At 42.7% G+C, this 23,062-nt stretch overlaps 3 protein-coding genes across 3 annotated transcripts; 1 reads left to right on the top strand and 2 right to left on the bottom strand. All coding sequences in view use genetic code 11, as the record gives it.

Moving 5' to 3' along the window:
• Nucleotides 1-619: 619 nt before the first annotated feature.
• Nucleotides 620-2,127, bottom strand: EGR_10792 (hypothetical protein; the record flags this gene model as incomplete). The annotated part of the gene is made up of 4 exons (XM_024500041.1): nucleotides 620-683; nucleotides 771-876; nucleotides 1,482-1,558; nucleotides 2,069-2,127. 4 exons carry the CDS (start codon nucleotides 2,125-2,127, stop codon nucleotides 620-622), a joined length of 306 nt encoding a protein of 101 aa, XP_024345542.1.
• A 4,370-nt stretch (nucleotides 2,128-6,497) lies between these two features.
• On the top strand, nucleotides 6,498-17,621 carry EGR_10793 (hypothetical protein; the record flags this gene model as incomplete). Its single annotated transcript, XM_024500042.1, has 9 exons — nucleotides 6,498-6,535; nucleotides 8,586-8,625; nucleotides 9,381-9,459; nucleotides 10,053-10,152; nucleotides 15,192-15,281; nucleotides 15,597-15,696; nucleotides 16,006-16,043; nucleotides 17,464-17,549; nucleotides 17,584-17,621. The coding sequence occupies 9 exons, from the start codon at nucleotides 6,498-6,500 to the stop codon at nucleotides 17,619-17,621; spliced, it is 609 nt and encodes a 202-aa protein (XP_024345543.1).
• Nucleotides 17,622-20,829: 3,208 nt separating this feature from the next.
• EGR_10794 (STARP antigen) lies at nucleotides 20,830-22,752 on the bottom strand (the record flags this gene model as incomplete). The annotated part of the gene is made up of 4 exons (XM_024500043.1): nucleotides 20,830-21,159; nucleotides 21,349-21,444; nucleotides 21,536-21,664; nucleotides 22,711-22,752. 4 exons carry the CDS (start codon nucleotides 22,750-22,752, stop codon nucleotides 20,830-20,832), a joined length of 597 nt encoding a protein of 198 aa, XP_024345544.1.
• Between the last annotated feature and the right edge of the window lie 310 nt (nucleotides 22,753-23,062).

The following is a 23,062-nucleotide window of genomic DNA, read 5'->3' on the forward strand; positions in this document are numbered from 1 at the left end:
CAGTAACAAGGGATCCTGGTAAAGATGGGAAAAGGCACGTCTTAAGTCACGTGTGACAGTGCTGAAAATGACACAACGGAACTATAATGCGAACGACCAAAGATGTAATGTGGGAAGCGTCATCAAAGCTACCTTTGGTCAATATTGAGACCTCTTTTTAATGCAATTTACAGAAAGTCAGTCATATGCGTTCACATTCAAAGCATTGAAGTGTCAAAACCAGGCACCCACAATGTGAATGCTTGCTGTCAAACAGCCTGCTTTGAACAGTGACACCCCAGTTGCAGTAATGGCCACGATAAACAGCATCCATACATGAGAGGTCTAGTGTGATGCATGGCCATACTCAATCTATTAAGCAATTTTGAGTTCTTTTGTTGCAGGTAGAAGCCTGAGAGTTTGGACTGTAGTCAAGGTGGGCTAAGCGACACTATGGGTATTACTTTCTGCCTAAATGTCTCTTCTGCTCCAGCCTCCTCTTCAGCCTCTTCCCTCCTGACGTCCTTTTCATTGAAAACAACAAAAAAAAGGGCTGCCGAAAAGGGAACATATTTTTTATTTAGTCACGATGCAGCCATCAAATATTGTACGAGGAGGATGTCCAGGGTCACTTGAAGGATTAAGTCTTTCCAATGTGCGAGGATAAAGAGGTGGAGGGGGAAGGGAATGGGGAGGAGTAGAAACTAGGAAACAAAAGGGGGACAACCCCTGTCAAGGGAAAAAAGGCAAGACAGTTGACACCGCTGTCAGGGTTTTCAGTCTTCTGTTACCTGTTGGGGACAGACAATACTGTTGCAGATAGGGTAAATGCAGCGGCGGAAACACCGCCTGCTGCATCGAGGTGGTCACAGCTTAGGACCTTCCGTCTGGCGTGAACTTCAAGATGGGAGGCGACATGTTACGCTTCTCTGCCTCCAACGCCTTTGCTTATAGGCTACGGCCTACTGTCACCGCCACTGGTCTTTCAGCTATACATTTTCCGAAGGTGCAAATTCCTCTGCGATTCGGACTTGCTCATAGCTAATTTCATCGGATTCCGGAGCACAATAATGCACAAGTTAACCATGTCGATGATTTTCTTTCCTTGACACCACCGCTATTGCAAATGCAACTCGGTTGGATAAGCAGAAACTCACCTAATTTCGAGTCCATCTAGGAGACCTACATTATGCCGATTGCTAGTTGCCCAACTCGTATACGCTTTAACTCAATCACCAATCGAATCGCAAGGGTGTTAATGGATTATTTTATGTACTGGTGATGGAGTGGAAGGAAACTATTGTTTTAGGGCATTAGCATCCGTTTTTAATAGGAAGTTAAGATCGACTCCGCATGCAAAGCTTATTCTTCGCTCACTATATCTAAATAGTCGCTACTGTATCCATCCTGTAACTTCGCAGACATCGGTTGGACACGGATGAGCAAAATAAGGCTAATTGAGAAAGAGAAGGTAAGGAAATGGAGAAAGGGGTATAGCTTACCTTTTGCTACCTCGGGACAGCGGACAAGTGGTCGCAACTGCTTTCTGGTGATCGGTGCATCATGGTTTATTTTTGATCTAAAGGAGGGAAGGGAAAGTGGAAGTAGTGCGATGAATTACCCCAAGAGTCGCAATCACGGACGAGAGCAGAGGAAATCAAGGAGAACTATTGTAAACTCGTGTAGAAAGAGCAGAAAGCACTTCTCGACGACCTCCATCGATGCCATTTTCTCATTTCCTGCAACTCACTCAAAACGAGCGACTTTAAGGCTTACCCAAACAAGTTACTTGCATCAATGAACAAAAATGATAATTGCAGTTATTGTTTGCGTATTTGTTATAAATTAGATTTCTCAGTCTATAGACGGATTCCCTATCTCTAGCTCGGACATTGAGTTAGTGCTTTAGGGCTTTCGGCATGTCATGCATTACTTCTCCTTGTACTTGAACTGAAACATTCAGTATGAAAACGCAGTCTTCGTTACCGAACCAACCACGGGTACATCTCCACAGCCCTCAGTCCTACGGTGTACCTTTTACAAGTTTGGAAAAGATCTAGAAAATGGGCCTTTAACCTTGTTAACCTACATGGCCGCAGTTACTAGCTCCTGTGGCTGTGTTATCCATCGCGAGACGTTTGTTTCCATACTCTGAAAATCATCAACTATATGCTCATTGCCAAAGTGTGCAAAGCACAGTCATTCGGTAAGATTAAATCTGCCATTTGAGCATATGTGGAGGGAGCAATGAATCCCTAAGACGAGATACGGTTCATATTTAAGCAATGGTTTTAAAATGGGAAAAAGGTCCCAAAATAAATGCAAGTATGAACCCAGCATGGAAAGGCTTTTCGATGGCATTCAATGGAATACTGGATTATCGCCGCTGACCGCTATCAAAATCGCTACCACTGCAGTCTCATTCTTTAAGAAATATTTATCTTGTCGCCTGTAGGTGGGCGGGGTCGTGACCTCCCAGGTTAAATTCCACTGCACATGTAAGTACGCAGAGCACGCTTAAATTCAGTGTAAACAGAGGGAGAGGAGGAGAGGGCGTTCCAGAGACTAAGTGGTGGGGACGCGCTACCATGTGTCGTCCCCACCTTCATCTCGCAGACTAGGTGGCCATGAAAATGCGCGGCACAACACTACTGGTATAATCCAAAAGGCCCAAAAGTCCTGATTTTTACAACTGCTTTGATTCATATTTCTCCCACCAATATCAACATAGTAAAAGAGTGCCCATTTTAAATTCTGCTACAGCGACGCAAAGATACGAAATAAAACTATAGGATGCTTCGTTGTCCCATCTGGATTGAAAAGCTTAGCACGGGTATGATTACCTTGTTATATGAGATTGGAAACTCGTTTGATGGAATGTCTGCTAGCCTATGCTCAAATTTACTTCAACCAATAGATTGAATAGATTGGTTTGCAAGCCGTCTATTTCAACATATTTCAAATCGGCAAACCATTGAAGGAGTACTAGATTATTTGCTGCTAGATCATACCTCCAGGATTCCAAATACCCCTCCTGATGAATATGATTTTGAATAGGCGAATGATCATTAATCGTAATCCTACACTTAGTGAAATAAATTGGAACAATTTTGGGGATATTAGAACCACTTTATTTTTGTGATATATGAATGTGTACTTTCACTACCATCCCATGCTTACATCTGTATCCCTATTCGATTTCACCTTTCCTACAGCCATAACTGGTAAAATGAAGGGGAGAGAGATGAAACGATTTACCCTTTGGACCACTTTTAATTATATTCCCCCCTTTTGTCCCCTTACCACCCCTTTGCAATCTCTCTTTATCCCATGGCTTGCTTAGATATTCCTTCTATCATTGTAAATCAAGAAAAACCCCTGAAAATGGCTACTACCCTACCGCCTTGTACAGCTTTCACATCAACAAAGTAGTAAGCTCTGAGTTACAATTGTTTTGTGAGACTGTTACATCTGCCCTTGGACAGTCGCGTGTCAGATTACAAACAAAGCTCCAATTCATACTGCATTATGCCATTTTGTGATTAATAGCTTTGTCCTTTCACAGCATTTAGAACCCTTGCCAGTTGTGGGCCATAAAGCATAACTGCTGTTTTGACACTCAATCGTCGCATCTCAATAGCTGTTAGACAAGCAACTTTGACCGAGAGACAGTGTTGTCTGAATTGGCGGTCAGCCAACGCGTTAATGATTGAGGGTGACCTTTTTGTTTGGCAATGTATTCTCACCTGTTAGTAATTATACCCTTCAGCGTTATGCGAGAGTGGCATGGAAGAAATTTCAATTGTTCAAATTGTTTTCACACGTCTCAAATTTCCCAAGTAAAAGTGTTTCAACTTAGTCACTCTTGTAGATGCCATTCTTAATTCCACCCACTTATTGCCTACCCTATGCAAACACTTAGATTCAAGACCTTTTAGCAAATTTGCTTGAGAAGGATTCTCTGAGGAGGGCATAGCTTACATAAATATGGGAATCGGCTTAACTGAGTGATAGTTAGCAATGAGGTATATTGACACTAGTTTAAATACTTGTGGCATGAGCAGCGTATAAGAACACTCAAACTTTAGCAATACTCCCCACCTGTGTAGTTTGTGTTTGGGCTAGCATTACAATTCTCGGAATATCAGAAAGGAGTAATGGACACGATCGACCAGGGCAGGTGATACATACTACTAGGTTATTTGTGGGAGACACATCATTTGGCACCAGCAAATTGTAAGATACTAACTTTGTTAAGGCTCAAGGCCCGATGAAAATGCGGCTACATTCTCACCATCTTGGCTAGAGTGCTAGATAAATAGTTGTCACACCTATCCTCTCCCCCGTTATACCTTCTATGGTAAACAAAACCAGTCAAGACTGAGGCCATGGGAGCTCATAAATTTGCACAAGGTGTGAAGTGGTAAAAAAGGAGGTAATTCCTCCCACTGCAGCTGAACTAGTCTAAAATTCACAACTTAAAAGCAAACCTGACTATAAACAGGCCTGAAAACACAACCTACGCGGTGTCTGTCAATCCCATCCTGCAACACCAAATAGTGACATTTATGGCCCCGAGGCTACCGAAACTACGCTCGCTCATTCATGACCTAAATAGTTGATTATTGACAAGGGAAAAGGAATATTGTTTAAATCAAATCTACCATCTTCGCCATGAGGCATATACTATATACGCAAGTAAATTAGGTGCCCACATCCCAAAGTGCCCCACTCCACTCTACTCTCTGGATCACACGGCTCTACAAAACCATCCGCATTTTCTCACCGCAAATTATAGCATTCGGCAATTGAATAAACCGTCTTTTGCTGACATCGACATCATCAAAAACCAATGCACCAATCAGTTAATAAATGAATAAAGTGGATTTACACTCTGTTCAATTATGTCACTCGGGTTGCGGGCTGGAGGTTACAAATGGAATTTGTAGCACGATAAAAGTGGAGAATATGTAAAATGGAATTAAGAGATTAATTTCTTCTGAAGCGACTCATTGTACAATAACCCACAGAGTGAAAGATGATGAGATCAAGTGCCTCTAAAGGCAGTTTCCAGAGAAATAAGGAAAACATTCAAATGTTCTCGGATATGTTCAATGTATGCAGAGAAGGTGCGCCCTATCCATTCCACATTTAGGCTGTCTTCCTAAGTATCTTAATTAGGTAATCTTGTGCAAAAGTTGGATACGTTCGAATCACTGAAAACCACCGAAATAAATCTTGATGCACTTTCATTTACGGTTTTGGCCGGGGCTAAACAAAGAGAGACTGAGAATGACCAAAATGGTTATTAGAATCAGGTGTAGAAAAGGCACGTGTACATGCGGTTGAGGTCACATCCCACCTGTTTATCAAGTGTAACATGCGGACCGGCGGTCATGGCTCCTGCCTAGCTCTCTACCTCCTCTCCCCTTCTACCTTTTCCCACTTTTCACACATTCAGTCGCTCGATTTAGTTGTCCCAAAGACCAAATGCGTTGATAAAAACTGATATGTGAAGCAGTCATATTTCCAGTTCCATATATCATGCATGAATTAACAGGGGATGTTCTACCCAGCCAAGTACTCACCTTCGGATAGAAGACATCTGAAATGCTAAACTGTGGTCTCAAAGGGTGGACTCCAGTCCGCATGAGATTGGTTAAGACAAAGTGGTTATTTTCAAGAGGAATTCAAGGACCAATGCTCCTTCGGTGGCGGGAGATTTCACTGGTGTGGTGGTAATCGTGAACCTACTAATTGAAAAGTCAGTCGTCGTGCCTCGATTTGCGGTTTTGATGGCACTGATGTTACTTTGCTGACTAATGCAGCAACATAGATGGTAACAATTAACTTCCCCCTTCTCACGGTGCGAATGAACGGCAGCGTGTGGATTCCAAATAACTATGATTCATCTATAAGATCCTATTTCCACTTTGACGCACTACAGCACTCTACACTACACCACGCAAAAAGTGCCGCCTATAGAGCTACTTGATTCAGTAAGATGATCGGCAAGGACATCAAACTGATACTGACCACCTCACAATCTCATGTTTGAGACTATCCAAACGAAACCTATGACACGCAGTATCAGTCATGTAAAAAGGTTATTTAGTACGTAGCAATTGCCCAAACCTTCATACAACCGATCTGCGTCCGTATTTCCCCGCACCCGAAGTGATCATGATAGCAATACTCAGGGAAATTTGTGATTAAACTGACCGATTAGCTGGAACCTCTATCTGATACTATAGCTCTTAAGGTATTCCTGAAGACAGAATAAGGCATACCACCTCTGAAGAAGGTTCTATTGGCTACATGAGGAGGGACTGCTGTAGACAATCTACTACTGTGACATTATGAGTCCATGAGAGGGCGCACGACGGAAGGTAACAACGACAAGGCTAGAGAACTGGGACCATACATCGTAATGATGGATAACTGCAGCACCTACTTCCTGAAGCCTAAATGCTGTGAAAGTGAGTAATCTCAAGGCACAATATGAAGGAAATCAAAATATGTTGAAGAAGAAGTTAGATGCCTTCATGATTCACAGGTATAAGCAATCCAAATAGGGCCTCCATATCTCTTTGCTTTTCTTTGGTTGCACAGAGCAGTCAGTGGGGTCAATGCTGCTGTAATCGACTGAGAATGATCGCACGACAGAGGTTGAAGTTACTGCATGTAATTCGTGGACACCACTGTCACCAGAGGTGGCTTGAGACGTTGAAACAGTGGAGGCAGAGGCAGGGAAGTTGGTGGGAACAAGACCCCGGCAGAAACTACTATGGATCGATTGCAAGCGACCTTTCACATCTGGATTCTCCTCGAGCAAGTTGCCCACACCTCTCAACACTTCGTAGCAGAAGTTCAATATCTCTGCCTTCTTCATCCGAACACTGCTTCTCGCCTACAATGCAGACACAATCACCTAGTTCACTCGTCTCGCCGTAGCACTGCGCTGTACTTGTAAAACCACACCGCTGCCTTATCGACTACTGCGCATCGACTTAGCGACCGGGCAATCAACATTGTCTACTAGAATGTGTCTATATGGCCAGGTACCACAGGGTGTATATGTTCTTGTCAATATAAATAAGGAAATTGATAGGGAACTTACCTCTTGCCCAAACATAGAGAGGGCGATGCCGTGTAGCTCCGAAGTTTTGTCCGAAATCCGAGCTTGTCTTGCGCATTCTGCAATTTGCATATTTACCTAATGCAGAGGCGTTTCGCAATAAGCATTCCATTTGAAGTTAGGAACTAAGATGAGTAATTTGAGAGAAAGTCAGAAAGTATGGAAACCAGATTTGCTGAACTACTTACTCTCCTTAACACGGCTGCCTGCTGCAGATTGGTGTATTGACGGCATCTACTCCTCGACGCACCTCCAAGCGACTTTGGCGAGTAGACGAACATCTCGGTCACCGCAAGGGTAGGAATGTGGGTGAGTACCTCCAAAGCCGCTCTCTTATGTGTTAGCAAATCCGACAGCCTACCTATTTGCCAGTTTCGCGGCCACGCAAGTTAGTCCCATCACCACCCATTCAACTAGATAACGTGAACGTGACACGCAGATTAGCTGAGCTCTTAACCACTAGAAACACAGCTTGAAACGCATGCGAATTGACGGAACCAATCACAGCACTGGTGGGCCTGCACGCGTGTTTGCACGATATCGTAACTTCTATAGAGGTGCTTACGTTCCATTACCAGCGAATGGGCTTTCCATAATCAGTAGGGAACATCCTGCCAATTTCTATCTTTTTCTGTCGTTATGCCACACACATGAAATGAACTACAATAATGCATTGTGTTTGGGACCTTTTGTGATGCTGATTTGACTTCATGCACATGTTGGTCGATCGCAACTGTGCAGCAGAAGTCTCTGCACTAGAAAAGACCTTCAGAGGTAGACCTTGTTCTACCGACCCACCTGTTTGTTATGGCTGAATCGGCTCTTACATATAATCTTTTTCGGCCGCCTTGACTCATCTTAATTCCACCTGCACATTATACTTTGGGTAGGTGCATTGAGGTAAGCGTGGTGGTATTGTGTTATATTCCATAAGTGTTTACTACTGGTGGAGACCCTTTCATTCTTTTACAAAAGCCTCGCGAAAGGTAGATGCTGACTTGTTCGTCTAACCACATCTCATTTGTACCCGCCTGAAAGTCGTAGAACAGAGATCTTGTAGAGTAATTGCAGTTACCAGTACCAAATAGCGCGAGTAAAACGTTATTATAGCATCTTATTAGACCTTAGATGCATGAAATATAACAGCTTTTGTTGTGTAACGTTTACAAGGGAGGTTATTGTACCCACTTCAGTTGTGTTTTTATACGTCCTAGGTGTCCTCGTGTGGACTGTCTAACCCATTCGTGGGTTGCTTGCAATCTTACAACTGGGATGGACAGTTCATGAAGTAATTGAGCAAATGGCCATATTAGGCATCAAATATGCCAAAGATGTACAGCTTACATAGTTAGCGTTAGGAGCCCACAAAGGGAAGGAGACCAGACCACAAACGCGAAAGCCGAAGTGGGTATTGTGTAAAAGAATGTGCAACTTCCTAATGTCTTGTTGATATCATATCTTGCCATAGGTTGACTAAATCCAGTACATATCATGCTTCATTTAGCTTGGTAAGAGCCAGGATCACACACATACGGTAAGTTGGTGATTTAAATAAGAAACCAAATTAGTACACAAAGCGGAGGGAGTGGACTCCTGACACTGAATGCTTAGTCATTCAAGTAGAGTGTAACTCAGATGCATGAATTTTCTTTTACTCATATGCTGACCGGATCACTAGATCATTCGTTGAATCAATTTGATTCCCTTGCATTGTTGTTCTTAAGTTCACAATAAAACTGTTGAAAAGAAGGCATACAATAGGAGTAGGCGAATGAGCCACCTACCGAAAGTGAAGTGGAGTATTCAGTGGGGAGTCATGGGTAGTGTATACATGATGGCTCTGATTTGAACAACAGCATCCGTGAGCGAAGGCAGCATAGAAAGTGTAACCCCTATTCCTAAAAACATTCCACAAATATTTCCGCCAAATGAAACTGAAATCGCATTGAAGTAATTAATCCATTTTCTAAAACAATTCCACATTAACCCTGCGTTCCGCCTCTAGTAGTTTCCTTCTTCTATGGTCCAATGTCACAATCCCACATCAGAAGCGATCACTGGTTAACAAGTTGATTATCTATCCTTCATTCACATGGTCTCATCTCTTCCTCTGTGGACTACTGCACAGGATTATATAAGCTTACACCATATCTGGTAGAAAGTAATCTTGAGGAAAAATGATCTTGAACGTTAAAAGTTCATTTTGAGAAGGTCGTCACTTCCAACGGTATGCTACGCAATCACCTCAAATAATGGTAACCAGTTGTTCTCCAGGAGTGGGTGGAGAGGAGTGGTTACTTTCAAATTAAACGAATTAAACACATCTGCAAGCCTAAAGGAAGGTATGTGAAGGGGGGAGTGCGCGGTCTGTTGTGTTCGTGAGTGAAGTGACGGCACGAGTGTACACTTGACAGTGACGACTAGTTGAATTAGTAATTGCCAGTTACCTTCCACGGATGTAGACGCGCGCACCCATGCCAGTCCTAACGTTAAGGTAACTTCAAAATTAAGGGGAAAATCAGGCTATTACTGTATCGGATGAGGAATGAGTCCGCTGGAGGAATGTAATGTAGAATGCTCCGAAACAACTCTTTGGATCTGACCAATTCGGATCAAAATATGTGACATTACAGAATGGAATTGTTCGGAATTCAAGCCTCTCTAGCCTTGGTGCTATCATAAGGGACTTGTAAATCCCTTGCTTGTAATAGCAGTTTCAGTAAGCGGGCTAACGGCTGTAGGCATTCCTTTCTGTTTGAAGCAACTTCTATTGCTACACGAAGGACTGGAGGATGTATTCAAGGATTAGCCTTAGATTCGCCAATTTAAGGAGTAATCGTAAGGTAGTTAATTGATTAAATACAGGTGATTATTTGAAATGTAAAAACGGAAACCTAGAGATTTTCGACGATAATTCATCATTTACCTTATCCAGTGGCTAGTATTAATGAGCTTCATTGTGGAATGAAATCCCTTCTTTACGTAGCGCCAATTACTTTAGTAACATTAATAGGTGGTATCAAGACCTCTCAGTTGTAAGCAATCACTCATGGGCCTATTAGAAATATATCAGGGTCTCGATTACATCACTTCAAAGGGATGTCCTTTCAATGTATCATGAAATGATATATATATATATTAAAAGTGGACAGATAAGTGATATGGAGGAACTCCGAGTCAGATAAGCAAAAAGGTCTCCACTCTTATAGTCGGTATGATCCAGGCTCATAGAGCGAAACGGATGTGTTTAAGTTGTAGATACCACTACCATGACGCGGAAGCTAATGTTAGGGCCGCGCAGACAGCATTTGTCAAGGTAATGACGTTGAAATAATCGCTGATGTGATTTCACTTCTGCATGCTCACTGTTACAAACCTGCCAACAAAACAATCGCTCTGTAACTTGGAGGTCCCAAAACACGCTCGCCTCCATTATCTGGGTGAGCATTGTCAACCTCCTTAACTAAAAAACCAGTAAAAATAATAGGGACATTTCACCTCACTCACACTTCTTTTAGTTACATCGAACACATTCTGGTGGAGTTACGGAATAAACCAGCGTTTCTTGTGTGTTTTAGCACTTTTAACGTGCGGAAAGGATTTGCGTTGCGTCTACTCAAAGCAAAAGGAACTGAATGGTAGGCAGCACAGCGCATCATCCCTTCGCCTACTCAATCGGTGTTTGTGAGCTCATTCCACTACTGAGTTTAGCTGAAGTGTCTTATCAGAGAGAAGGTGGTTGAGTGCCATATGCCAAATTACATTCTCCTTCTGCTTAAATCAGAAACTACTGTTCATCCTCCGCTTGACTGTGCCTTTCCCCGGCGCCTAGATTGTGCTAAGCAAACGGGGTAGGGTATGCAAGATGGACTAATGAGGAAACGAATGGTGAATGGTAAAACACCCACCCCATGAATGCAAAAAACAAATGAACGAATATCGTATCTTCCACTGGCGTTCAAACGTAGTCCAAACAGCTGTGGGACTAGGCAGTTCCAACTTGGAAATGAACTTACTCTTTGTGGTGTCATTTTCCACTAGCAGAATAATTTGAGCACAAGGGCTATAGTATATGCCTCGCCTAGAGCCTAACTATTGCAGCATTTGCTCTCACATTCGTGAGCTTCTGTTTGAAGGGAATGCTTATGCCCAAAAAGCAAATATATCATGGATTCTTTTTGTAGCATCAAGAGTCAAATCGCATGGACGTAGGCTTGCAAACTTGAAGCTATTCAAAGGAAGTGATTAGATGTCGATAGGCATTAATTTAATGAAACAATAGTCGTAATGGAAAAAAATAGGATGCAATCTTGTGCAGAAGAGGACTTCTGATTAATTTCGCTTGCAATTACTCATTGAAATTGAAATCTCCTAGCTGTCTTCGTTGGAATCACTTGGCCAAAAATGTTAGAGCAGTTGGGTGAAGGGGACCGTTGATGAAATATGCTGACGCAAACAGTCAGACCGACTTAAAATTTTGTTTACATTATCAGTGAAAAGGCAGATCGTAGGAAAAGGGAAAACAGGGGAGGACGTTTGCCCATTGATCATTCAGAGATCACTGTTTACTACCACCGGGAGGCGTGCGCGTGTGGTTATATGGGGATAGACTAGATTCTTTCTCCTCTTCCTCCCCTCCTCGCATATGTCCCACACCCATGACTCCCCTCAGCCCCCATAATGCGGTTCACGCTACCATAATTCAACAGAAGTATTCAACATTTATCATTGCGCAAATGAACGCTTCGCACTGTGTGAATATCAGTGTCGCAAAAACTCCCATTCAATTTTATAGTGAACTCAGGTGTTTCCTTTTCAAAGAGAGGTTTCCTGTTAGTATGAACGCCAAATAGATGGGAAGGCAACCACACAAAAAGCATGGTGAAGACAAGAGAATACGCTTTCTGCTAAGATGAACGTCTTCGTGCACCTCAGCATAGGTGGAAAATTCGAAAATCTGTAATCTGCTAATAAAGAGCTTAATAACGTTACCATTTTACATTCTTAGGAAGGGCACCGACTTAAATTGACAGGATGCAATCACAAAGCTCAACTACAATAAAAGGTAGAGTTAGTCGACTACTTTTGGGAGAAGTTTCATACCTGTGTACTATCAATGTTCAGCTTCCCCAATCCTGATCTTAATCAAACTAAGACAAGGCAGATTTTTACCACTCAAAACGAAATTTACGCGTCAATTTGAAGAGCTAGTGATAGGCGATTCAAACTGATGCCAGTGGTTAAAGTGGCAGCACTTCTAGTGTTAAGGCATTTGCTTCTCAAACAACAGCACGGAGGGATGTTTACACTCTGACAGGACGTGAGACGAAAATGAGTGTCAGGGTGTCAGATATGCCCTTTTGCTAAGAGTGTGCATCACATAGAGAATACGCGCTGATCCCGATGTCTCCTTCCTTCTACTGTTGGTCATCTGATCAAAATCTCAATCCAAATGGGCACACGGACCTGCTCTAAGGAGGAACAAGAGAGCCACACCCAGCTCACGGTACTAATTAAGTACTCAGTCAACTTGATATTAACCATTTAGGCCACTACTTTGCTGCAGTGGGTGTGATGAACTATAACGTATACGTGGGCATTTTAGCGTGCTGTTGCAGGAACTCTCTTTGGGATGAAGAAGAGTTAGACACGTGTTTATTGAATAAGATGTCAGTCCGATTATGTTGGAAGGATGAGACTGTGGCGATAGGAATTGACATGTGTCTAGACAGAAGTATCGATTCCATGGTCCTGTGAACACACCAGTACCACTTCACGCACCTTCATCCACCCACCGATTACCTATCCATCAATGGGAAAAAATGTTCCTCTTGAGTGAGAGACAAATTAGAAGTACATTTAAAGATCCCAAGATCTACTTTAATATTTATTATTCTCAACTCTCAGAAGAAACATGCTCATAGAAGGTGGATACCTTCAGTGGTTCTACCATTAATTGCATGAGAAAAATACATACAGCAGCTACAAGGGAGTTACAAAGACAGCTCATTTTGAGTTACCATAGAGATTGGTGAAAAGGTCTATGATTTCAAGTAATCAATCTTTTTTGGAAAGTTCTCGGTGCTGAATTGTCTGTTAATCTGTACAGAGCTGCTCACGAATGCACAGCCACCCTCCTTTTGAGGAATGAGTTGGTCAGACTTCTCCCAGACCTTCGTTAGGGGGGGTCAAACTCCGAGTGCTTCGAGCTGTCGCAATGAGGTCATTTAAGGCAACTCCTACCTCCTTTGACCGTGAGAAGTATGCGAACACATAAATGAACAGGTAGTTGAAACTTTTGTGACGGGAATCTACGTTGGTGTCATGCTAAGCCCTCAGCAAGCAAAAATATCATTCTCCTGTGGGTCTCAAGTAAAGCTGCATTTGCTAATCGGTGGATTAATCTAACAAGATTGTCTGGAACGGCCGGCCACTGAATATAGATGGAAGGATTCGTCCATGAACCTCATGACATACAAGTATGAAAAAGGTTGATTTAGGAGCATAATGTCTAGGACCAATTCAACAGGTTTGATAATCTGTCTAAAGATTTCCCACTTGGCAAAGAAAGCGACGCAAGCATGGCTAGCGACATGTCGGCGGTGAGGATATCTTGCAATGATGATTTGCGACTGATCCACCTTTCTCACCCAGTCAAATTTACTTGGTTGTGACAACTTTCGTAGGTTTATGGTACGTTTTCAACTGGTTAGGATTTTGTCCAATCTAAGGTTCCATAAAGTGGTCCAGCTGAGGCGTGTTTTCTCAAAACAAATTGGGTAGACAAATCATTTGGAGGATGATGCAACCATATCTCTTCGCAAAGCCTGTTTACCTATCGACCTCAAATCTGCAATCGGAGAAACACACCTTCACTTCACAAATCATCGGTAGAATGGAGTTTTGGACAAGCGACTGGTTAAACCGATGCTTGTGTTAAGCACCACTTTCGCAGTCATTTGCAATGCAATTAAAAGCACATCAGGTTAAGTTACGCTAATGCTAGTCGAGTAATCGTAGAATTGAAACCATTTTAACAGATAATACATTAGGAATTCGTTGAGAGTCGGATTGCCTTAATGAAATTGACGGGGATATTAATTACACAGACTATGATGCGATGTGACGCCGATGCCTAACGGCAATTTATTTTCACGGTTTTAAAACTACATGACGCTGATGCTGGCACACGAAGAGTGGTGGTGTGAGGGCCAAGAGATTGGACAGTTGTCTTCCCACTAAAGATCGCTTCGAAAGAAGACTAGATTTCCTGGTCACTAATGCTTCCTTCTGATCGACTGCCAGATGAATCGTCCAACATTAATTCGGTGTTAATGGGATACGATTGGGTCATCATGTAAACCGAGCATGCAAAATCCTCAAAACAATTAATCTCTGTCATTTTGCAAGTGAACGAATGCTCATTGGCAAATATCAACGTGGCAAGAATTTGTAAACACCAAGCTGACCAGCAAATATTTTTTCAGGAATCAGAGTCCTTTAATTTCCTCATCTCAAACAAAACCAAATTAACTCATTGAAATAATCCTGTTATTTATGTCAACCACCACTATATAATGAGGTTACTGTAGCTTCTTTACTTCTTCATGGTCGCACATTTTTTCACTCAAAGCTAAGTGCTTACGGAGGGATCAAATGATCCGCTAGTGACAGCGGCTTAATACAAATCACGGCGGTGGAATGTAACGGCGACTTGCGGATGATCATGACTTGCCTGTCGGAACTTTTCGTACGAGCATACATATCACAAACACCGCTTTGTTATGATGAATGAATTAGCCTCAGCAATCTTTTTCAAAATGGGGTCCGAACCTAAGTAGCCTACTTCACTGTCTTCACACTTACACAATGCGCATCAATTGGGAGAACGAAGAGCCTACCAAAGCCTCAGTATAGGTTGCTTAATCCATCAGGTTAACATCTCAAATCCGAAGGGTATACCTGACTTTGGGGTAATCAGAAATAATTGGTAGATTTTTGTAAAGACCCGAGATCCCCCAGCTCCATAAGGAGTTTACTCCCTCTAGAAAGTAACTGTAATCATTTTGTGAAGTTCTACATTAGATCTTGTAATTGTAAATTTGAACAGGGCAAAGGGAGGAGGAGAAGAAGAAGGAGGCAATGGGATGGGAATGGGGAATAGGTTTCTCTATCGATGGTCAACGCTTAGTACTCAATGAACAAGTAGTGCCAATGCACATTCAAGTGGTCAGCACGATAATTCCTCTAGTCAAAAGCGAAATCGCCATTGCAGACGCGAATATATTTGAAAAAACCTGTTATTTATGAAACGAGGCTAATCACTCAATTGTTCTAACATCAAATGCTCTGAAGCAGCAGTTCCAGACTAATATCTTTATTTCAAAGTAGAAAGAAATCATGCGATATATAAATTGCTCCTGCAGTCGCATCTTCAGTTTTAGGATTTCAAACCGTTCAAATTCTTATGGAAAATTAGCAAACTATTTCCAGCAACATTTTTAGCGTCTGTAAGTAATTGCTTCAAGTTCAAGACTTTGCCTCTGGTAGATCATTCTGCCAGCCCTCAAATGAAAAATGTGTTAAAAGTATCTATTTAAACTGTGCAAAGCATTTTCGGCTGGCTTAAGGTATCGTTTATTACTGCAAAACATGCGGCAGATTTTTACACTTATTGTCTAGTATTGAGCAAAATTCGTCAAAATGTGCATACACCAATACACATTAAGGCCAAGTGTTTTGATACAGACTATCAAGAGAGCGATGGGCAAGTGGATCACTTATTGCATAACCTTCCATTTGCGCGTGATCGCTTTCGGCACGCACACATCTGTTTCGCCTAAGAGAACTCGTGGTAGGGAAATCTTCTTATAAATTTCCTCTCACAGAGCCACACCAAAATCAGTATTTCACATTTTAGAGTGAAGTAAGGATAGTAGGAATCATATTTTCAACGGGGGCATTTCCTGGGTGACAATTAATGGAATCGATTCAAACAAGGGAACCGCAAAATTGATGACTACGAGAACCTGTTATTGCGACAGTACATAAAAAGCTCTCCTGCACGGATTAGGAGTGTATGGAATGAACAGCAGTTTGGCTGAGATAAAAGGGATTGCAAAAAGGGAAGTTGTGGGGAGGAGGTGGTGATTTTTTACAGGAAACGTGAATTGAGCCACCAAGATGATCCCACCATCACAAGGAGTGAGGGTTATGGGCGAGAGTTTTAACCTGAGTTTAAGAACACATGGGAGTGTTCTGTCTGGATCTGTGCAATATTTCGATAAACTCATGCACCTCTCACATGACTTCCACCCCTTTTACATTTGACAACTATGGTGGAACAGGCATGGTCAGTTTGGGTCCCATGATTGAGTAAAAGGAATAGTTCCACCATGGTAGTGTAGTTCGTTTTAGATTATTAAAGTTAGCTGCAACAAGAGAAGAGTATCCACTGCTCACAAATTTGCGTCTCACATCAATGCGTATTATGCAGTGTCGGAATACTCCCTCAAATTTAATAAAATATGCTTATGCTTAGTAGTTTCTATTCTTCATCATCGCTCTGCATACTGATGACGGTTCTTGATGGAATAGGGATTATAATTCCTTTTCAAACCTAAACGAAAACTCGATTAACTTATGACATCCTGAAATACTTCCACATTTTTATGGATCGGCGAAGCTCCCTAACTTTCTGGGCAGCTTTAAGAATCCAAGCAAGCGACTTGAACTTGGATTCAGTAAATTTTTGTATTCATTATCATAATGATAAGTTTATTTTGCATCCTATAACAAATGTACAGCATTCGTATTTGGCAGTGGGTGTACTTCGCAATTTCATTTACAGCGCAATAGAAGCGGATACAAGCGCATTCAACCCCGGTATCAGCTGGAAGCTGTTAAGTCCTGCCCTTGATCCTCATAAGATTCGGAGTTAAATAGCTACTTTTAAGGAAAGGGAAAAAAGCTTACTCCTTCTGTCAGTATTCCTTTTTTACTGCAAAACTGCTATACTTTTCGCCTTTTCGCATTTTGTCATCTATATAGTTTGTCTGTTGCAGCTGCCTTTGCTATGTCTGTCCGTAACTAGCAAGCTTGCATGCAGCCGTAAACCGTGAAACAGGATTGATTGCCCATCACTTTACACTGCTTCGTAGATCAGCCTGACAGCTCATCTTTTCTGGAGACCAACAAATAAAACAATCGGCTACTCATGCTGAAAACACGTAGTCATAGTTATCTGTGGACTTGCGAAAAAGAGTGTTTTTTTATCCGTTTACCATTTTGAAAGAGGCGACTTAAAATTTACAGTTATTTAAAACATTGCACATTTTATCTATAAGTTATGTGAATTTGGCATCTCATGTTAAAGACATTAAAAGGCTTAGCTATTTACTCCCTCACATATACGTCCATGTTCAAGATGTTGGTAGTAACACTAAGTTGTGTTTTTCATCTTAAAGGCGATCAAACTCCTCAACTAAATTTCCCATATGCATAGCTGCTTTTTTCCTGCCAAATACAATCCACGTGACTGTACTTGTTCTGCCAAACTGGAGGCAATGAGTCAATCACTTCTACTATTAATGTATGTGCTTATGATACTGCCATAGAAGGTCCGTGGTGTTGAAATGGTTTGCGTTCGTGACGATGTTAACCAGTTTACACCACTCCGCTTTGAGAAGAAAATTTACGAAAATTGGGAATTATGCTGTATATTCAGCGGCCATGCCAAATTACCAATACATTGGCGTTAGATGAAAGAAGGGACGGTGAGACAACAAAATGGAAGTTCAGTGAGGTGTGAGGTTATTTGGGGTAGGCAGTACCCTCTGCCCTCCAACCCTCAATTCGCAATGCAACCACCCACTCCCTTCCTCACATTAATGATGGTCATTTGTGATCATTATTTTACTATCGAGTCATGTTCCGTCTCGAGGTCTAGAAGTGCCTTTAGCGTCAATGTGCAGAAAAGCTAGGCTGTAGGCACCATGGATGGGACGATTTAGAGGAGATGCTAAAGCAACCTGTGTAATCGCTCGCGTGATTAAAACTACTATCGGTCTCTTACAAATGGAGTTTTAGGGATGTTTTGACCATCCGACCAGGGAGTTCGTTCATTGCTCCGAAATCTGAAGATCAATTCAACCATCCATCTAATTAACTTCAGTTCAAAATTATCTTCGAGGTTCATGCCTGACACTCGGAGATCAGAACCTGATTATACTCGTTTACCTGGGATACCTTAGCATGGGAAGCAGGATTAATGACTACAACGTCTAAAATTAGTAATTTCTCGTATCTGGATAAATAGGCAGAGCCACTCCAATTAGAGCCACCTATGTGGCACAGTAGACCTTGAAAAATATATACAATTAGTGGGGTCACACGAATGGTTGCCATGCCAACTGGAATCATGCGTTTGGAGCAGTACATTCTGGTACTCAGTGCTGTTTCTCGCATAATTGCATGCCTTCGAGGAGCAACCCAAGTCCACTAGCTTGAATACATGACGAATGCAGGACACCTTCATTTTATGTTGTTATCCAAGTGAACGGACCATCCTACACCACAAGTATGGGAACAGCACTAACAGCTATGAGAGTACCATTCCGTAATTAAAAGTAACAACAATTTAACCAACATTAATAGGGAAAAGCTAAGGCAAATATTAAATTACTCAAAATACAAATTTACTCTTTGAACCAATCACTACAGTTTTCCAAAACACAATTTGCATTCATTCAGTTCCAAAATGTTGACTTTTGTATTTGTATTTGTGGGATAGAACAATCTTGAAGTTAATTCTCAGCTGAAGTTTATTTTAAACGGCTTGAAAATCGCCTTATTACAACTGTCCTGACCAGACGTGTCGGTTTAGTAAGAAAGACGACCATCATGGAAAGGGGTCATATGCAAACAAATCAGTTTCATTAAAACTGTTTTATGGCCCATTGAGAAAAAGAAACACTGTGAAGGTAAACAATTGGAAAAGCCAAATTGCGGAGTCAAAGTGAATCGCGATGAACTATAAAAACTTCAAGGTGGTGGCGGTGACTGAAGTGCTCAGTTCAACATCGTATTCTTCATAATTGATGTGTGTATGTCTAAAAGCGCTGATCTGATTTAGTGGCGTTGGTCTTTTGGGCGTGAGAATGCTTCTCCACGACAGACTGGGTGTAGTACTGGTGTTGGGGTTATCGTGTGATTTATTCCGTCTGGATTTACCCCGCTCTGCCCTTCAACCCATGAGGCTCGACGCTGACCATGGGTTACCGCCGCCTTGCCATCGTTCGCAATGTTCCAAAACCTCCGTTACAATGGGACTTGTATAAGGCATCCATTACCTCTCTTCTCTGTTGCTTCCAATTTCAAGGCCGAAGAATGAAATGGTCAAATAGACCACAAGACCTCAGTGACGCATGCACATGATATAACGATCTTGGCAGTAATCACGTCAATTGAATGGTTACCGCGGTACTAAATAATGTGTATCACTTCAAAATGCGTGACCAGAGTTCGCGATGACAGCGCTGGCACCGCCTGCGTGCGCTAGGGTGCGAAATCTTACCTGACAACTAGTCTTCACCCACGTTTGCATTGCGGGCTTCACGTGCAAAGTTGCTGCGCTGCGTTAGTGAATATAATGGCAGTAGGGACAGGGAAAAAACGTGATTCACACCCATTTGGGGGGACATCATTACCACATGTCCAGCCTATGGGTCCTCAGTTAGCACACGAAGAAGTGCATACTTGTGGACTAGTGGAGAGCCACATGAAACATGAATGCCTTCCATTTGGCACAAGTCGCTCTTTTTGGTGCCCGGACATCTATGTTCTCGGGCTCTTGAACAACGGCCATGGTAGTTCATAGGAAAGCTTTCTGTGGTTAGGTTTTAGTATGCAGTATCCATTAGCAATAATGATAGCTGATAAAGGTAACTAATAAAAGAGTCGGAATCAGAGACGGCTCATTGAAAATGGCAAATTTTTCGTCTACAATTACCATTTGAGCAAAATGAAAGTATTCAGTATCAAGAGGCACCACGCATGTCGTCAACTTTGGCAAAATCACTTGCACATCCACTCAACTGCACCAATGTGCTTTCCGAGCATCACTGCCTGGATGAGAAGACATGGTTTTGCCCTTCCTGCTACAAGCAATAAGCACTTTCATGCAGCCTCACCTCCGTGTCAGTGTTGGAGACTGGAATGTCAGAGGATCCTATCTAAACCACTTCTTACTTCTTGTCAGAGTTGCACGTTACAGTCACGCAGCGATATGCGATTATTGAGAAGGCAGACGGTGCAGACGCCACTCAGGACCCAACTTCATGCCCAAACTAATCCACCACAACAGCGATTCACAACTCGTTACCCTTCTACTTAAACATACCACCTTCTTTTCTTTTCTCCTTGCAAAACACTTCAGACAATCACCAAATCCGCCCCTAGTTAACAGGAAACTCAACTGACATCCCCAGACTAAACAGCATCTTTCTCGGAAAGGCAAGTGGATGAATAGAAAAGGAAAAAACATCGCATTTACAACAACTTCCACTAATGAATCAGGAGTCACCTGTGACTCTCATCGTCATCAGCACGCATGTCACAACGGGCAGATAAATATGCATATGCATATACTTAGGATGCCAAAACAAAACAAATAAAAGAAGACAAGTCAACTGCTTCAAGAGTGCCACATCACTTCAGAGATAGGGCCTCCACACCTCCTGACGTTTCTTCGGTGGCAATCGGTACTCAGTGCGATCGGCACCGTTGCCCTCAACGGAGGAGGAGTGTGTGACAGATGTGGGGGACACGTAAACACCACTGTCACAATAGCCAATCTGAGAGGTGGTGGGAGAATCAGGCGTGATGTTTTGACAGACAGCACTCGTCACGGTGTCGCCTCTGTGGTATGCTTTCAGTCGTTCCATCATGTCTGGGCTCTCCACCAGCAGGTTGCGTAGACTACTCAGTACATCGTGACAGAAGCCCAGCATCTCCACCTTCTCTGTGCGGACGCTGCTAACCGCCTACAACACCAAGGAATGAAGTCGTCTGTTCACTCCTCTTGCATCAGAGGTCTCCTCCTGTGAACACACCGATTTTCTACCCAAGGAGATGAGTTAGCCCCACCTGTCCCCTATGGGCGCCCCTGGCCAGACACCACACAGGAGACCTGTGCTCACGACGACAAATCAATAAATCGATTGGTGACTCACATCTTTGCCGACCATGGAGAGGGCGAGACCATGCAGCTGTGCAATTTTGTCCGAGATACGTGCTCGTCTCACACGCTCCATGTTCTGCTTCTTCACCTAAGGCGGTAAAGAGACAGACTGCTTCGAGGAACACAGCTTTCATCGTAGACAGGATGAATGCTCAAAATTTGGCAACGGCATCACTTACCCTTCTCGATTCGAAGCGTTGACGACTGCTTGTTCGTGAGAGAACTCCTCTACCCTCAGTGCGTTGTATGTATGTCGACGAGTGAGTGGACACAACACTCGGTGCAGACACGACTTTGACGACAGGCGCCTGAAACATGGAAACGCGGACCCGCCTCTTCTGCGGTTGTGACGACACGCGTATTCCTTCACCTACTTATTGGCTTAAACGCCGAGCAGACTGAGCTCTGATTGGTTAGGCCCTTGTCCAATGACAAAATCATGTTGGACGCGTGCAAGTGTGGGTACTAGCCAATCATGGTAACCCTGAGCGCTTGCATGGACACAAAACTGGCCTACAATGTTTTAAGAAGGATTAAAAGTTGATATTTGAGCAAGCTGTAACAAACTAGCAAGCAGAGGAAGACCCTAATGCTGTCACAAAAGTAGTAGGGATGGAGAAGTGGTTCACCTAGTAATAAATTACCTTTCATTTGAATGAAATGCCAAACTTGGGCCATTGGAACCCGTGGTATAAATAATGCCTCCTTTCACTATAATACGGTTTAATGGTCAGCTTAGGCGGATCGCAAACAAAATGTGATTTTAAGTCAAGGATAATTCTGGGCTGTGTAAGCAGACATCTGTCAAACGATTGACTAATGTAGCAATCTACGGAGGATTACGATGTAAATCGATTTGTGGAAAAATACTTGCATCAATTGTGTACTCATCTTGCGATCTCTTCAGTCTCCTTGCTTCACCTCCACCTCTGGTGTCAAGGCGCCCTTTATATGAGGGGAACTTATTTTACATGTTTTTCACAAATGTTGCAGGCTTATAAACACCAGGTCTGTAGTCTTGTTCTTTAGGGGCTGAATCCGCTGCTACAAAACATTGTGTAAACTCACGCAAGGAAGTGGTTCGAAGACTCGTTGTACTTTGATCAAAACACGTGGCTCGCCTGTGCCAACGAAGTGTACCATTGACACTTTTCTTGACTCTACCGAAAAGGGCCTTCCAGCACTTGCCCATGATTGACGGCTGGGTTGAGCAATTAACCGAAAATGGAGGAGGAACAACCAGCAGTTGAGTGCACTCTATCGTCGATTCGACCTTGGCCACGAGTGGCACACGCATTGCACCTCATCTCCAAAGTGCATGAGACACATGCAAAAGTACATCCGCGCAGATTACCTCGTGCCCACCACCACTCCCACCGTGAGCGTCCACGCACATGCTCTATGCTCTGGACGTGTTTCAACCAGCTCTAATTGCCGACAATGCCTCACATTTACACTCACATTGAAGCCAGCCTGGCCAAATTGATTGGGCAGATGGATGTGTGGTAAATAATGATTAACGAGAAATATTAACTGCAAGCATTGTGGTGGACTTGATATTGTTCGACCTGTTTTAGAGTTGGTGGTGGAAACGAAGAATTCAAGTGCTCGGACGTACCTCTGTGGTGAAGTAATTTACACGTTAGGGAAGTGAAATGGTACTAACCACCAGAGTGGGAAGTAAAGGTGAATACTGTATTAAGCAC

The sequence above is a fragment of the Echinococcus granulosus genome, assembly GCF_000524195.1.
Source record: "Echinococcus granulosus chromosome Unknown EG_S00271, whole genome shotgun sequence".
In the NCBI taxonomy this organism is placed as follows: domain Eukaryota; kingdom Metazoa; phylum Platyhelminthes; class Cestoda; order Cyclophyllidea; family Taeniidae; genus Echinococcus; species Echinococcus granulosus.